At 42.8% G+C, this 17,028-nt stretch overlaps 1 protein-coding gene across 11 annotated transcripts in view; it reads left to right on the forward strand.

The window, feature by feature from the left end:
- Window positions 1-17,028, forward strand: part of Tmem260 (transmembrane protein 260) — a 73,585-nt gene that overhangs the window by 28,642 nt on the left and 27,915 nt on the right. For 6 of the 11 annotated variants that reach the window (XR_005493750.1, XM_063274395.1, XM_039093467.2 and 3 more), the window contains exons 6-10: window positions 2,899-3,078; window positions 6,060-6,100; window positions 8,985-9,068; window positions 10,509-10,623; window positions 12,247-12,416. Coding sequence is in view for 10 of the 11 variants with exons in the window: in XM_063274395.1 (XP_063130465.1) it covers window positions 2,899-3,078; window positions 6,060-6,100; window positions 8,985-9,068; window positions 10,509-10,623; window positions 12,247-12,416 (590 nt within the window). In the remaining variant the exon portion in view is untranslated. Of the gene's footprint in view, window positions 1-2,898; window positions 3,079-6,059; window positions 6,101-8,984; window positions 9,069-10,508; window positions 10,624-12,246; window positions 13,521-17,028 lie in introns of those variants that run through there. The other 5 variants (XM_039093472.1, XM_063274398.1, XM_039093470.2 and 2 more) reach the window with 4 other exon arrangements.

Here is a 17,028-nt window from a genome sequence, read left to right on the forward strand (position 1 = left end):
GTAAGAATCAAACAGTCAAGTAGCAATGCTACTTGACTTTATTATTTGTTAGTTATTCCCAACTACGGTCAGGATTGCAATAGAAAACACATAAAGCATATAATAAAACTATTATGTGCAAATAAGAAAGTAGCGGTCCTTAAAGTACCGTCCTGTGTGTGCGACCCCGTGCTGGAGATGGCATCTGCTAAAGTGAGCTCACTGAACTCAGACTCAGTCCTGTGTCCTCGGATCCAAGAATTCCTCCTCATAATTGAAGCTGTTCATTCACTTTTTATCTTTCTTTGGAAAAAACATTAAGGTTAATTAAAATGACAGAAAGCAGTTCTGGAGACTTTGTTAAACACTGGGAGATTCAAGTAGGAAAAGACGGTAGTGTGTTAGACAGGGCCTCTGAGAAGATAAATGTCCTTATCATCAGAGTTCTTCTAGAAGGTAAGCTATAAGGCAGAGCTGGGGGTCACACTACTTATTGTGTCTTTGTTAAGAACCTCAGTGATATTTATTTCTCATTTTATTATTTGTTAGTTATTCCCAACTACAGTCAGGATTGCAATAGAAAACACATAAAGCATATAATAAAACTATTATGTGCAAATAAGAAATAATTGTACTAAAGCTTTAAATAATTGTATTTACTGGACTTTAACACATCTTGGTAACAAGGCAAAGGGAGTAATGTGGAGATTATAAAATTCTTATTATGTGATTAAATAAAAAGGAGACAATAGTCAACAAAAAACAACTGTTTCTTAGAATTTACATCTGTGACGTCAACGGAGTAAGTCCTTCCGTGGGGACATTACATTAAACAGCTTAGCCAGTGGCATATTCCTTAGATAGTTGTTTATTGATGTTTGCTTCTTTGACACGGGGGTCTCAGGGTGCCTAACAGTAGTTCTATAGAGTACACAGAAAGTTCTTTCAATAATGCTTTGTGGTATAAGCCCTTGATAATAGTTGAAGACATAACTAGGTGCATTCAGGAGTGTGGAGCAGAAGGTTTGAGAGTGTAAGGCCAATCTAGGCTACACAGAGAGTTTGACAGCAGCCCAGACTACAGGGAGTTTGAGGCCAGCTAGCTTTATATCCCAACATATATGAATGTAAGGCAAAGAGATAACATTTAATCATATAATTCAGCAAAGGCTTCTCTGTGGACTACTAAACTGAGTAGCACACACTCCTCTTCCAGCATCAGTGGGCGCCTGGATGGGGGAGGGGAGCAGGCACCTGGATGGGGAGGGGAGCAAGTACCTGGATGGGGGAGGGGAGCAGGCACCTGGATGGGGGAGGGGAGCAAGTACCTGGATGGGGGAGGGGAGCAGGCACCTGGATGGGGAGGGGAGCAGGCACCTGGATGGGGGAGGGGAGCAGGCACCCAGATGGGGGAGGGGAGCAGGCACCCGGATGGGGGAGGGGAACATCCCTGCCAGTTCTAGCTTCGACCTCTGACCTGAGCAGAGACAACAGGTTTATTGTCTGGACAGCTCCTGACGTTGACTGGAAGAAGAGCCATGTAATTTGTGTAAAGTGTTCAGGACTCAGAGTTAACAGTGAGAGAGCCTGGGTAAGGACCTATCATGTCCTCAGGTAGGCCACCGATGAACAGTTGGATTGGCAACCGTGACTCTTCAGTGTCCCTCCTTCATTTCTGTTAAACAGCAGAAGGGAAGTCAAAGGAGCCTCGGTAGAATGTGTATGCGCATGTGCATGCTTCTGTGTGCATACAGAGGTGTGTCTGTGCACCACACTGAGACCTGATCCCTGTCGGGCGGTCACAGTGGAGGACTAGGAAGCTGCAGTCTGTCTGGAACAGCCCTGCAATTGCCCCTGCTTATTTCTCATACAAAAGGAAAACAATAAATATAACAACTGCTTCTTTCCATTCTAAATTCAACTTCCTAACGTGCTGTGCCTCCAGAAATGTAAACATTCATTTCCCGGGACCCACATTTTAGGAACAGATGAGACCTTTCTGCTTTCCTGTCATCACTCTCACGTATCTAGTTTCTGCTGTAGAAATCACAAATGAGGTCCGTGCTATAACAAACACTTCATTTTCAACTAAGGATGCTCATTGGAAAGTGCAGAGAGAGCTCGGCTGCTCACTTGGCTGCCGGTCCCGAGTCCTGGCTCCTATGTCATTGATGAATTTCTTGTTTTTGTAAGGGAGAGAGTTGGCAGTTATGATGTTTGTAAGGGATCCTTTTCCCACCTATTAAGGCAAACAAGGCTCGAATGTCTCTAGAAACCAGAATTCACATCGTTAGGACCTAATCGTTTTCATATCATTTTGTTCTAGAAATAAATGTACAGGTGAAGGACTCCTCCAAGGAGAGCATATGAGACAACACAGTCACACGTAATAACAAATTCCACCACGTAGTCAGAGGAGAGAAACGTGGGTGCCCCTGGCGGTCTTTAAGAGCTAGCTTTGTTTACACCAAACACTTGCATGAACTATCCCGAGGTCTTGGAAAGAATCTGTGTACTTGTAATGAAGTGTACACTAAAGCCCCTGCTAATGACGGTGGTGAAGTGAATTAGCATTAAAATGATATTAGGAGCAGATGACAGGCAGTCGCTGCCGAGTGGGTCATCTGAGCTGTGTAGCGCTGCGTGTCAGGTCATGGTTTAAATGTAAAACATGCACTACACTTGATACTCACACATCTTTGCTAATATTTGCTTCACTTAGGTTTTGCCACGAAAAGGTATCCAGGCTGATGAAATTTTCTAGTTAATCTGCAGTAATCAGGTTTAATATGGTCTTCTGCAGGTGACAACATAAATGGAGAGATCAGCCTTAAGCAAACACATTTGATGTTTCCCCTGATGTGTTTTTTAAGTTCTGGGATGAATGAGCTGAATGTCCCTGCTGTGTCTCCTGTGCAGGAACTCACCCTTAGCCTGCTGCTGAAGCTGGCCCTGGCCTTCTCTGCTGGCCTGCTGCCCTACGTCTACCTGCCAGTCTCATCCTACCTCAGTCATGCCCGCTGGACCTGGGGAGACCAGACGACACTGCGAGGGTTTCTAACACATTTTCTCAGGGAAGAATATGGAACATTCAGCCTGGTAAACTTACAGTTAAAGTCCTGCTGAGGAAGGGAACAAATGTTGAAGCTTGAGTGCTTGGTCTGGACCATGACTGACAGAGCAGCAGATAACACTGTCATTCTAGTTACTAGATTAGTCCTGTGGAGTGTGACTTTTCATCTGTACAGTTTACTGGGACAAGGACATACCACACACACAGACACACACACAGACACACACACACACACACACACACATACACGTGCACACACGCACACACACGCACACACACAGACACACACACACTTTGTTTTAATTTTATGAGCCAACTTCTTATTACATAACATAGGCTTGCTTCTACCTTATATCCTCAGGCCTCTGTTTCCTGGGTGCTAGGACTGTACTGTGTGCCCACATTTGGCTTAACATTTTCTTTTCATTTTTAAAACTTTGATTATTCTTTTTATGTGCATGGCTGTTTTGCCTGCACGTATGTCTGCACACCATGTGTGTGTACTAGTTACGGAGACCAGAAGGGGATGTTGAGTCTCCTGGGACCAGAGTTGCAGACAGTTGTGAACTGCCTACCATGTGGGTGCTAGGAGTCAAATCTGGGTCCTCTCTTAAGCACCGAGCCATTTTCTCCACCCCCATGATTTCCGTTTTAAAAAATGTACTTGATGAATAGTATTAATGTTACTGTTTAGTTCTAAGTGGAAAATCTGTCAGTGCTCAGAAAAATGCAAGCTTGATAAATTAGAGATGCTGTGCTTAAGAAAGTCAGCAGGCCTTGCTTCCCAGAGACATGGTAGGGAGAAAGATAAATATAACCACAGTGATGACAAAACCGTCTCCTGAGAGGCTCTGCCAGAGCATGGCGAAAACACAGGTGGATGCTCGCAGCCAACCACTGAACTGAGAACGGGGTCCCCAATGGAGGAGTTAGAGAAAGGACCGAAGGAGCGGAAGGGGTTTGCAACCCCATAAGAATTACAACAATATCAGCCAACCTGACACCCCCCCCCCCCCCCCGCCCCAGAGCTCCCAGGGACTAAACCAGCATCCCAAGAGAACACAGGGATGGACCTATGGCTCCAGCCGCATATGTAGCAGAGGATGGCCTTGTTGGGCACCAATGGGAGGAGAGACCCTTGGTCCTATCAAGGCTCAATGCCCCAGTGTAAAGGAACGTCAGGGTGGGAAGGTGGGAGGGAGTGGGTGGGTCAGTGAGGGAGCAACGTCAGAGAAGCAGGGGGAGATAGCAGGTTTCTGGAGGGGAAACCGGGAAAGAGGATAACATTTGAAATGTAAATAAAAAATACCCACTAAAGGAAAAAATGAGGAACTCATGAAAAGAAGAAAGGGAAAGTGGACAGTAGGTTATTGTAATGTAGACACTGGCCTTGGGGTTTTATAGTGGGTCTTGTTCTCTGTGTTGGTTAAGAAAATAAATGTCTCAGAGGCTGAGAGCACTGGCTGCTCTCCCAGAGGTCCTGAGTTCAATTCCCAGCAACCACATGGTAGATCACAGCTATCTGTAATGAAATCTGGTGCCCTTTTCTAACACAGGCATACACGCAGGGAGAACATTGTGTACCTAATAAATAAATATATAATTAAAAAAACAAAAAAACAAAAGAAAATAAACTTCAGGAGCATATGCGATACCACTGGCAGAATTCCAAACCTCAAAACCTGACATTTTTGTTCAAGGCTATGGGCAAGAGTAGTGAAGCCTTCTGAAAAGTGGGGAGAGGCCAGGCAAGATGGCACTCAGGCCGAGGCAGGACGGTCACAACTTCTAGGCCAGCGGGCGGTAGTGAGGCCATCTGAATGAATAAATGAGTAAATACATAACGACGTAGGAATAATGAAGGAAGGAGGAGCCGCAGGTCTGTGAGATTCCTGGGGTACTGATGAGTCTCCTTCCTCTATCTCCTTTTCTTTTGTTTGCTTTTAAAGACAGGGTCTCCCCATGGACCCCGGCTGGCCTAGAACTCACTGTCCTCCTGCCCCAACCTTCCAATGCTGGGTTCAAAGTCTGTGTACAGTGAGTGTGTGTGTGTGTGTGTGTGTGTGTGTGTGTGTGTACATATGTAACATATCTAGGACATGTTTCATTATCAAAGACATTAATAAAGTAATGATTGCTACTTACTATTTGATATAGGGAGTTTGTCTCTTTCAATCTATACTCTTGTTTACTTACTATGGGTTTAGTCTATAAAAATGCAGACGGCCCAATAGATGAGGATGCTTGCTCCCAATCCTGTTGATCTGAGTTCAACCCCTAGAACCTTCATGGTGGAAAAAGATCACTGACTCCTGCATATGTAGGCCATGGTGGCCATGGCGTCACACCTGTGCACACATACATGATAAATATGTGCAAGGTTTTGGGGATGTTTGTTTGTTTGTTTGTTTGTTTGTTTGTTTGTTTTGAGTCAGGGTCTCTCTGTGTAGCCCTGGCTGTCTGGAGCTCAATCTGTAGACCAGGCTGGCCTCAAACTGATGAAGATTCATCTGCCTATACCTCCAAGTGCTGAGATTAAAGGTGTCACCACCGCCAAAGATTTTTCCCCCCAGATTTCATGTGAATTCAGGTCTTTTGGTTGTTCCAAGTCGGTTTTTCAGCAAGTGTAGCTTGAGGGCACTTCCAGACCTAAGATTCACATCATCCCTGCATTGTTGAGAAATGCGAGCTCTCAGATTACAGTAGACTCTCATTAAAGCCCAAAGAACAGAGAGAGGTGCAGCAGACATGTAAGAGAGAGGGAGTTCTCTGTGGGCCAGCTCATAGCTTCAGAAACAGTTGAACTGGTTTTTAACCAGTTATCCTAAAAGCTTCCTAGTGGGTGCCCACGTTTAGTTTTCATAGGTTCTGAAAGCTTCAAAGACTAAGGGAAAATGTTGGGTTGTATATTTAAAATACGAAGCTCTTAACTCAAGATCATTAAAAACGTAGTCATCTCACAGAGCTTCGATTTAATGCTTGCACAACTGAACTCTCTTGTGTTTAGGCCAAGTCTGAAGTAGGATCAAGCGCGTCTACAGTGCTGCTGTGAGTATGATTTCAAAACTATCTTAAATGAATTTCCTATTCGCTATTTCAGATGATTTGGGGGAGATTTCTTACTAGTCCCTTTCTTAAGAAGTCTGTCTGAGAAGTACTTTTCCCCTCCACAATTAATGCGCACCGTATTGCCAAGCACTTCAGCTTTTCCACTAAGAGCAGGCCTGAGGCAAGCCGCAGCACAGCAGAGGCAGTGGGAGCCTGGCGGTGCCTCACACCGCACATTCCGCCTGCGTGTAAAATTGCCCGTACGTGGTGCTCTGAAAATGACTTGCTCTTCCCTATGGTTTCCTATTATCTTTCTCTTAGGGACGTTCTCGGAGCATTCCTCGCGATTGGAACAATTTCTTGTTATTTTGATTTGAATTCTGCTCATTTAATCCTTAAGAGCTGAGCATATGTACTCTCGCTCATGACTCCCTTTTGGCCGTCGTAAGCTTTATTTTTGACTTTTATATTTTTAACATGCAACCTTATTAGAGCCAGCTTAAGCAAATATATGTCATATGTATTAACCAATGGCTTTCTTTGAAGAATGGATTAATGTTTGCTTTAAAACCTACAGAGATTAAGGCACTTGAAAACTATCCATGTCGACTTTAAAAAGTATCAATACCAGTTATAATTCTTCAAATAGAAATTTTAGACTAAAATAAGTTTTTATAACATTAAAGTGTTCTCTTAATTTTTAGTTTGGAACTCTCTGGATTATGTAAAAGAAAGATCTACCTTCCTACCCACCCACCTACTTACCTAGATCTCTGTCTGCCTGTCTGCCCATCTGTATCTATTTTTCTATCTTTAGATACACAGACAAATAAGAGATTGACGATAGAAAAATCCATTTGTCTGTATGTGTGTCTTAGACAAGGCCTAGCCTCGTAGCCCAAGCCAGTCTACAACAAGCAATCCCCCTGCCTTAGTTAGAATTGTACACCTTGGCTTCCATGCTCAGTGGTCCTCAACAGATGCCCCCTCACTCTCTGGATGTTTTTTGGAGTTAGGGTGTTAATATATAGCCCGGCCTGCCCTTGAACCCACAATCCTCCTGTCTCGGCTTCCAGAGTGTTGGTGTACCTCTATCTTTGATAGTCTTTGTTTTTAAACTTTTTTTCCAATTCCAAAATAAGATATATAATAATAGACATTTTTGAAATACAAGTAAGCAAAAATAAGAGAGTTAAATGACCAGTAATTTGAACATGCAGAGATAAACGCTATTACTAACTCATTGATATTTTGTGTATATTTGGCAATTTTTAAAATTTTTTAAAATGGGTTCACAAGACACATACAATTCTGTTGGTTTATTTATACTTTCCAGCAGCTTTTGAAAATATTTCTCTGCCGTAGCTACTTCTCTCACAACTGGTTTATGATGCTGCCTTTGGTGTTCGCCTCAGACTTTTACAGCACTTCTTTCTCTTCTCCTGTGGAGAGGTGGAGAAGGGGAAGGTGGAGAGAGCCAGTGTTCCTCTGTAGACACTGTTGCTGGCTCTGAGCTTTCCTGGCCTCTGCTTCTCCCCATGCCCAGAGACTCACTGTCCTTTTCTGCCTCTGGGATCACCGCTGTATTCCCCCTCGGCGAGTCCCACACGAACTCCAAAGAATTTCCAAGAGTGTCCTAGACCGTACATCCGGCTTGTTAAAGTTGTACATAAAAGTCATCTGTTGGGGCACTGACATTAGATAGGAGCTTCGAGGTGTTACCTGGAGAACAGAGGTGACACAGGAGAGGAGCACTCCCACCACACATGAACCGTGGGTCCTGCAGGTTGGAGACAGAACCCTCGCACTCTGAGAGAGATGATTTCTGGACTTAACTTGTTTCAGTTGGTGGGCTGTTGTAAAGGAGGTGCGGAATTAACTTACAAGAGAAGCCTCCACAAAGTGATGGGATGGAATCACCTACCCTTTCCCAGTCAAGCAAATTAGGTCCTTTCCCTTCACATATCTGTACATTGCAATTCTGTATAAGGAAATTACTGAATCTAACCTTAGGCAACGGGCATCTTTTAGAGTTTACATTTAAGCAGCAGATCTCTAAGAATTAATTCCAAGACTGCATTTCTTTAGAAGAAACAGACCTCACACCAGAATCAAATTTTCATGTGTGTTTGTAAATGAGGGAGGGTAGCGTCTCATGGCGGCTGTGTCTCCATTAGTCAAATGTTCATTGTGTGGCTCCAGTAATTACAGCATCGCATTTTCTCCAGGAAAACTGCCAGTAGGGAGAATGAATTTTCCATAGTGTGTAGAGCGATTTCTTTTTATAGAAATTAGTGTTCCGATCTTAGGACTCAGCACTTAAAGCTGCTTGCTAGCTAATGGAAGAATTTAGCTCAATTATACAAAATAAGATGAACACATTTCTGAGATTGCTTCAACATTTTCCAAAACACATAATATAGAGGAAAAAAAAGAAGCTGCTTAAGGAAGAAGAAACCCCGGAAAAAGTAACAAAATCCTTCTCTTGGCCTTTTGTCCCTTCATAACTGGATCTTCAGAAAAGAGTTTAGATTAATTTTTATTTCAGTTACTAAATTGCCAGTGACAGCAGGGAAACTGTCTGAAGTTCAAAATGACTCTCACCTGAGCCGTTACACTGTGTCAGTCCCAAATCACACGTGCTGAGACCAAGTACGACGGTCAGACACTGCTGGAACTGTGCACCTTTCAGTGATGCTTCTCACCCCGCTTCAAAACTGGAAGGAAGAAAAAATAATTTAAAATAGGACCATAGTCCTTAGAGCATCTCGGTGTATTATTATCATGTATTATTATCATGAATGTATTATTGGTAAAATATTTTGTTTGGAATTTACTGAACTTCTTTTATGCCAACAATAAAGTGCTTTGTTTTGTTTTTCAGTTCACAGATAATAAATATGAAGACCGAACTTTCATTCAATATCCAAGCTCTTGCCGTTTGGGCAAATGTATGTTTACCTAGAAAGTGAGTGATGCCTCCTTTGCTGCTGCTTTCCCATGTTCTCTCGTCGAATCTGCGTTTTATAGATCACTATAGGGTGCTGCCAGCATTGCCTTAGATTTACAATAAATGACTCCCAATCTTTTCTATTAAGAATGTGTGTGTGTGTGTGTCTGTCTGTCTGTCTGTCTGTCTGTGTGTATTTGTGTGTGTGTGTGTGTGACTTAAAAGATTTGAGCATCTCACACCCTGGATTGGACCCATTCCTCTGCCCATAGCTGATGTTGTTGACTTGCAAAAGAAGCCTGCAGCCATATAATCCCTCCAGTAATTTTAAAAAAGAAAAAAAGAGCCTTCTTCTCAGGCACGGTGACACATGCCGGTAAGCCCAGTATGTAGGCTGGGGCAGAACCACCACGCATTTGAGGCCAGCTTACATAAGAAAACCCTGTTTATCTTTTTTTATTCATTTACATTCTGTTCAGTTGAATATAAATGTATTTGTTCATAAATCCATATATAGAATATATATATGTGTGTGTGTATATATATATATATATATATACACATATAAGATTTGCTTAACAGTTAACATTATAAAAGAGTGTTAACATTTTTCTCATACTAAAGAAAAACCTGGGGTTGGGGATTTAGCTCAGTGGTAGAGCGCTTGCCTAGGAAGCGCAAGGCCCTGGGTTCGGTCCCCAGCTCCGAAAAAAAGAACCAAAAAAAAAAAAAAAAAAAAAAAAAAAGAAAAATCTTAGGTTGTTTAAATGTCTATATAATGTATTCCATTTGTAGTGGTGGGGAAGTTAATTTATATATTGTTTGTGGTGCTGAGGAATGAACCAGGGCCCTGTCCATGCATAGCCAGTATTCTGCCTGGGCTGAGCTGTATCTGCAGATGTACTGGGGAATTAAGTGTTCTCCTGTTTGAGGCTCATTAAACTAAAGCACTCGTGGATTGGTGTTTATTTGCCTTTCTGGTTACTGCTTGGAGGTGTGTATCTGGACGCCAGGTCACCGAGCCAGTGCCTGTAAGTTAAGGAGATTGATAGAGATTTCCAAGTCTCCTTCTTCCCTTAAGAATTGGAGGGTACTTTGTCAGAGCACCGCTGATTCCTTACTTTGAAATTTGCCATTTTAAACCCTTATTTTTTTAGCAGAAAGGTGTGTTTGTATTTTCAAGTGCTTGATGACCACTTATGTCTGACAGAACCACTAGTGTGTGCTTCCTGTGAACTCCCTTCTGCTCTCACACCATAGCAAGTTAACTTGGCTGCAGAGCCTAATTGTGCTTGCTACTCTTCTGGCTTCTGGCTTCACCAGTCCCACGGAGATTTTGCTCTTTCTCTTAAAAATAGAAAGTTTCAAAGCTTCATATATTCCCCTGTACTTTAAAGCCATTCATATTACTGATATTCATACATGTGGGTAATTTTGGATGCATTTTGGGTTTTGTAGGGACAGACGGAAGTCGTCAGTAGTATGGCTTTTCACTGGGATGCTTTGCGTGTACTCGTTATTCTTCACTTGGCGAGCAAATTTAGATATTTCAAAACCACTTTTCATGGGGGTGGTAAGTATTCAACATACCTTTTACACAGTAAATTTGTGAAGACTGTACAACTTTTCCCTTCATGAACCTTATTAAAGGACAAACTAATTCAGAACTAGTAAACATATGAAATGTACACACATAATCCCAGCACTAAGGAGGCTGAGGCAGGAGATCAAGGCCAGCCTTCGTTACATAGTGAGTTGGAGGATATCCTGGGAGCTATGAAATCCTGTCTCAAAACGAGCAAGCGAGCAAGCAAGCAAGCAAGCAAGCGGGCAGGCAAGCAGGCAGGCAGGCAAGCAAGCAGGCAGGCAAGCAGGCAGGCAGGCAAGCAGGCAGGCAGGCAGGCAGGCAAGCAGGCAGGCAAGCAAGCAGGCAGGCAAGCAAGCAGGCCAGCAAATGTTCTGTTTAGTTAACAGAGTAGTTAAATAAAAAAAATAATAATAAACCCAAAGCAGATTTAATAATTTCATGTGTGCATTCTTGAAAATACAGGGAGCAGCTGCATTTTGCCTGGAATTCCTTTTAGAATAGCATAAGAGCTGTGAGAGGAGGGAGGAAGGGCCTCCTGTCATGTCTTCTTTTGTCAGCTCTCTCAAGCCGTGCAGGCATGCATGACGCAAGCACGCATGATGCAAGCACGCATGGCACAGCATGCACGATTCTTGTGTTGTTTCTGGCAGCCATCTCTGAGGTGGAGATAAGGGTTTTTGTTTGTGGTTGTTTTGTTTGACACAAGGCTTCGCCATAGCCCAGTCTTTCTGTAGTGACTTTCCTATCTTCCCGCCTCAGGTTCCTGAGAGCTAGGACCATGGTCAGGAGCCATCCATTCTGGTTCTATTAGTTCTCATACTAGAAACCATAGATGTAAAGTAGCCCTGTTTAGAAAGCTGGCCCTGCCTGGTCTCCTGCGTGTATGTCCTCGAAACCTAACTTCCCATGCGCTTCTTGACCTCCAAGCTTTGAACCAAATGAGAAAGAAGATAGGCTCCCCTGAGCTGGTGGGGTGGGTACCTTAGTGCTGGGGCTGCTGAGACTGGAGAATGTACTTCTTCATGTGCGCAAGGCGCTGCGTTGTGCTGTCCTCCCAGGTAGACAGTCCTAGCCACCACTGAAAGGCAGTGCTGCACACCAGTCAGCCCCACCCACTGGGACCTCCAGGAGAATCCACTATGAACCAGAGCTTGTTGCGGGCGGCTCACTTTCAAGACATAGAGAGGGAAAGAGAAGGCTGTGTTGGCCCAGTGGAAGCTGCCAGTTCTCCATGGACTAGTCCCCCTCACCCCACAAAAGACATGCAGGAGTACATAGGGAAAGGAGGAAGTGTTTCTCCCCAGAGGAAAGCCAAGTCATTTCTATATCTCCTCCTCCTGCATATTGCTAGAGTGGAAATGAAGCCCATGCCCAGTGGGGAAGGAGGAACATTGGGAAACTGGGAAAGAAAATGACGCGGGACTGGGCTGGAAAAGGGAATTAACAATGCCTAACGGTAATAGATATAAGCAGCTGAGTGTGAGCAATAACTTACGATTGATCACGAGAACCTGTCAGCTGAACGCACTGTAGCAGCTGAGTGTGAGCGACAACTGTTGTAGTTGACCGTAAACCTGTCAGCTGAACGCACTGTTTGTCTCCTTCCAGGTGGAGCGATTCTGGATGCAGAGCAATGCGGTGGTGGCCGTTCTCGCTGGCCTTGGTTTGGCCACGCTTGTGTCTGAGACGAGCCGAGTGCTCAGCTGGAATGGGGTTCGGAACCTGGAGTGGCTGTCAGCGGCCCTCTTCATTGCTTATCAAGTGTACTCAAACTACAGGTAACAGCACACGGCCACCTTACGAAGCGTGGGACTTACACCTGAGACACTGCAGGTCTTGGGACTGCTCTGTCTCCTTCTGATTCCTGAGACCAGCCAGTGAAAACAGCTGGGCAGGATGCCTGGTTGGGGAAATGAGTAGCCATGCCCTTGCCTCTAAAGAACTCGGGATACACACTGAAGAGTCTGGGTATATGTAAAATTCATAACTAAAATACCCTTAGATGGAGAACTGAAAGATTTGGAGTTCTTGTGTGTTCTAAAATAATTCCCTTTATGTTTCAAATTTTTCATCTTTTGAGTAAGGCCCGGCCCTTTTCCACTTACCTTGTAGTAAAGTATTTGTTATTTTAAAGTTAAGTTCTAAAAGTTAGCTATTACTGATGGTATTACAAGTTTTTATTCAAAAATTTTAAGTAGCCTTAACCTGAAAACTCCAGAGTAACTGACAGTTGTTCAAGTACTGCATGGCAGTTCACGTATTTCTGTCAGGATCAAGTTACAGAAGCAGAAGACAGAGCTCCTTAATTCTGTATAGCAATTTTGACTAGTATGATTTTAAGAGACTGAATTTTCTCTTGCAGCTTAGCGTTTTAAAATTAATTGTTGTGGAGCATGGTGGCTCATGCCTTTAATTCCAGCCCTTGGGAGGCAGAAGCAGGCAGATCTCTGTGAGTTCGAAGCCAGCCTGCTCTACATAGAGAGTTCCAGGACAACCAGGGCTACCCAGAGAAACCTTGTCTGAAAATAAATGAAGTGATACCTAGTTAAGTAAGTAAGCTCTGGGTTAGCCGGTGAGCAGTGGACTTTGGTTAGCATCTTCATGCCGTGCCCCATGGCCCTCTGTTCTCAGTCCCCTCCCTGCTCTTCCCTGAGCTTCTCCTTCCCATTACTTCCCTATTGTCTTCAAGACCTCCTCCTCCAGGCGAGAGAGAAGGCTAAGAGCACTGACTGCTCTTCCAGAGGTCCTGAGTTCAGTTCCCAACAACCACATGGTGGCTCACAGCCATCTGTAATGGGATCGGATGGCCTCTTCTGGTGTGTCTGAAGACAGTGACAGTGTACTCACATACATAAAATAAATAAATAAATCTTTAAAAAAGAGATAAGCGATAAAAGAACTCTTTTCCTCTTATGAACCCTTTCTAGTTTTTTGACTTGCAAACACACAGACACATATATATTTATACTTATATACTATCTCCCATACATGCACGTTTACATATATGTATACTTGCATATACATATACACACGTATATAATGTACATACATGTAGATTCATACATATACAACATATACATACATGTGCATGTATACATACACAGGTACATACACACATAATTTTAGGTCTACAATCCACTTGGGACAGGAAGCTGCAGCACGTGTCCTTCTGAGTATGGCTGTTTAGTTATCAAAGTGATTTACAGCTGTGCACGCGCGTGTGTGTGCGTGCGTGCGTGTGTGTGCGTGCGTGCGTGAGTGTGTGTGTGTGCGTGTGTGAGAGTGTGTGTGTGCCCACGAGCTCTCGCACCATACTTTGATTACCCTCCGACCTGTGGGTGGACTATGCTGGTTTCCTGTCCTGGCTAACAAGTATAGTGCGGCCACACGCACGGATGTGTACGCATATCTGTTGTGATCATATGCAGTCCTTTGCTTCCATGCTCCAGAGCCGTGAACTGAGTAACGCAGTAGCTCTAGTTTCAGATATTAGGAAGCGCCATACTTCTTCCTCTGCGGCTGCACAAGCTCACTTTCCAAAGGTGAATAAAGATTCCTCTATCCTTGCTTCCTTTAGACTTGCTGCTCTCTTTGGAACAGCAATTCTGGCTAGAGTGAGATGGGACTGCCTAAGCCACCGGTTCTCAACCCTTTGGGAAATCAAACCATCCTTTTATAGGGGTCACCTAAGATTGTGGGAAATCATAAATATTTACATTACTGTTCATAATAGTTAGCAAAATTACATTTGGAAACTAGCAACAAAAATAATTTTATGCCTGGGGTCACCTCACCATAAGGAAATGTATTAAAGGGTCACAGCATTGGGAAGCTTGAGAACCACTGTTCTGAGCTATTTTAATCTGCATTTGTCTCGTGGCTGAGGAGGTTAGATATTTTTTCAGCTGTTTATTGGCCATTTGTATTTCTTCTTTTGAAAACTGCATTCAATCCATTGGCCTGTTTATTGATCGCAGTTCTTTGTATATCTTGTATATTGATCCTCAGTCAGTGCACTTTGGTCAACATTGTTTTTCAGTTCTCTGCTCTGATGATTGTTTCCTTTGCTCTGCAGAAGCTTCTTAACGTCCTGTAATCCCACTTGTCACCTCCTGGGATTATTTCCTGTGCTACTGTCTCATTCAGAAAATCCTTGCCTATCCCTGTATTGTGAAGTGTCTACTTGTGCATTCCTCTAGCAGTTTCAAAGTCTCAAGTCCTACATAACAGGCTTTGATACACTTTGAATTGTGTGTTGGGGTAGGGGGTGTGAAAAACTACGAATCTAGTTTCATTCTTCTAATACAGAAATCTAGTTTTTTGTTTTCAAGTTTGTCTTTGATAGCTTTTTAAACATTTGGTAGCTGTAGAACATGGATTTATTTCTGGATGGTCTTCCTATCCTACTGGTCTACCTGGCTGTTTTTGTTCCGTTACCATCTTTCGTTCTCTTCTGACTCTGGCTCAGTAACAGGAGACTAGTACTGTGCCAGCTCCAGCATTGTTCTTTCCCTTCAGGATGGCTTCAGTTATCCGGGTCCTTGGTGCTTCCGTGTGGACTTTAGGACTTTTTCTCATTTTATGAGGAAAGTCATTGGGGTTTTGATAGGCATTGTACAAAATCACTTAGCTGTTTTAGATACCATAGCCATTTCTTTTTTTTAAGATGTATTTATTTATTATATTTATATAAGTAACACTGTAGCTGACTTCAGACACACCAGAAGAGGGCATCAGATCCCCTCACAGATGGTTGTGAGCCACCATGTGGTTGCTGGGAATTGAACTCAGGACCTCTGGAAGAGCAGTCAGTGCTCTTAACCTCTGAGCCATCTCTCCAGCCCGCCATTTTCATTATATTAATTCTGCCTAATCACAAGTCTTTCCATCTTTTAGTAACTCCAAGAAATTCCTCGGTAGCTAAGTTTTTACTGTAGATAAGTAGGTCTCTTCCTCCTTGATTAGGATGATTCTTAGGTATTTTTTAGAATGATTCTGAATGGTGTTTCTGTTGTTGTTGCTTTTGTCTTTACTGATTTCTTTCTTAGAAAGTTCATCATTGGCACACAGAAACCTGAGAGTGTTTATATTCTGATTTTGTACCTGATGCTTTGCTGAAAGTGTTTGTCAGGTTTCAGAGCTTCCTGGTAGAGTCTTTTAAATACAGGACCATGTTGTCTGCGAATAGAGGTAAACTGACTTCTTCCTATTTGTATGCCTTTTGTTTGTTACTGTTGTCGGTTTGCTCTAGCTAAGACTTCAGGAGTTACACTGAGTAAGACTGAAGAAGAGAGAGTGGGCACCCTTGTCTGTAGGTCTTCGAGGAAATTCAGTCTTTCCCATTTAGTACAGCATTGTCTCTAGTCTTGTGTGGAGATATGCGCCTTCTATTCTTAATGACTTCATGGCTTTTATTATGGTGGAATGTTGAAAATTGTGACATTTTGTGTGTCAATTGTAACTTTGTGAGTACAGTGACCCACATATACTAGAGATGTTGGATTGCCCAGAAGCTAGAGCAATAGAGGCTTGTGAGCCACCCAGTCTAGGTGCTAGGTACTAAATTCAGATCCTCTCAAAAAGCAGTGTGTGCTCTTTACTACTGAGTCAGTTTCCAAAAAAATTATTGGGAAATTTTGCACCCTTGAACACCAGGGAAATTGCTCTCTAGTTTTCTGTGCTGTGCCCTGATCTTATTCTAGTTTGGTAGTGTTTGCTCCCTTTCTGTCTTATAGAATAGTTTAAGGAACATTGATAAAGAATTGGTAGAATTCCCCCAGTGAACCTGTGTGGACAGGCCTGTAGTAGGATTTTTATTACTAGTCCAATATCAGCAGTTTTTAATGGATCTGTTTAAGTTTATGTCCTCTTGATTTAATCTTTGTTGGGTCATATGTGACTAGGAATTTATCTACTTATTCTAGATTTTCTAATTTTTTAAATAAGTTTTCAAACTACTCCCTGATGATTCTCTGGATTTGGTTGGCATCTGTGATAATCCTTCCCTTTTCAGTTCAAATTACATTAATTTTTGATGGTTCCAGGAACGTTTTCATTTCCACCCTGATTTCTTTAATAACCCACTATTCATACAAAAGTATAAAGATCAGTCTCCATATAACTGTGGCTTCTGTAATTTTTCTTGGTATTGATGTCTAGTTTTATTATACTGTGATCTTACAGCTATCAGAGGGTTTTGTTATTTTGTATTTGGTATCTGGTTGTATTTTGTGTTAGTACTTGATTTTATGGCCTAGAATGTCATCTGTTTTGGAGAAGGTTCCATGAATTGCTGAAATGACTATGCATTCTGATTTTGTTGCACATGTACATGTTAAGTCCATTTGACCTGTGGCATAGTTTACCTGCGACATTTCTTTGTTGGTTTTG

This window comes from Rattus norvegicus, chromosome 15, assembly GCF_036323735.1.
Source record: "Rattus norvegicus strain BN/NHsdMcwi chromosome 15, GRCr8, whole genome shotgun sequence".
NCBI lineage: Eukaryota > Metazoa > Chordata > Mammalia > Rodentia > Muridae > Rattus > Rattus norvegicus.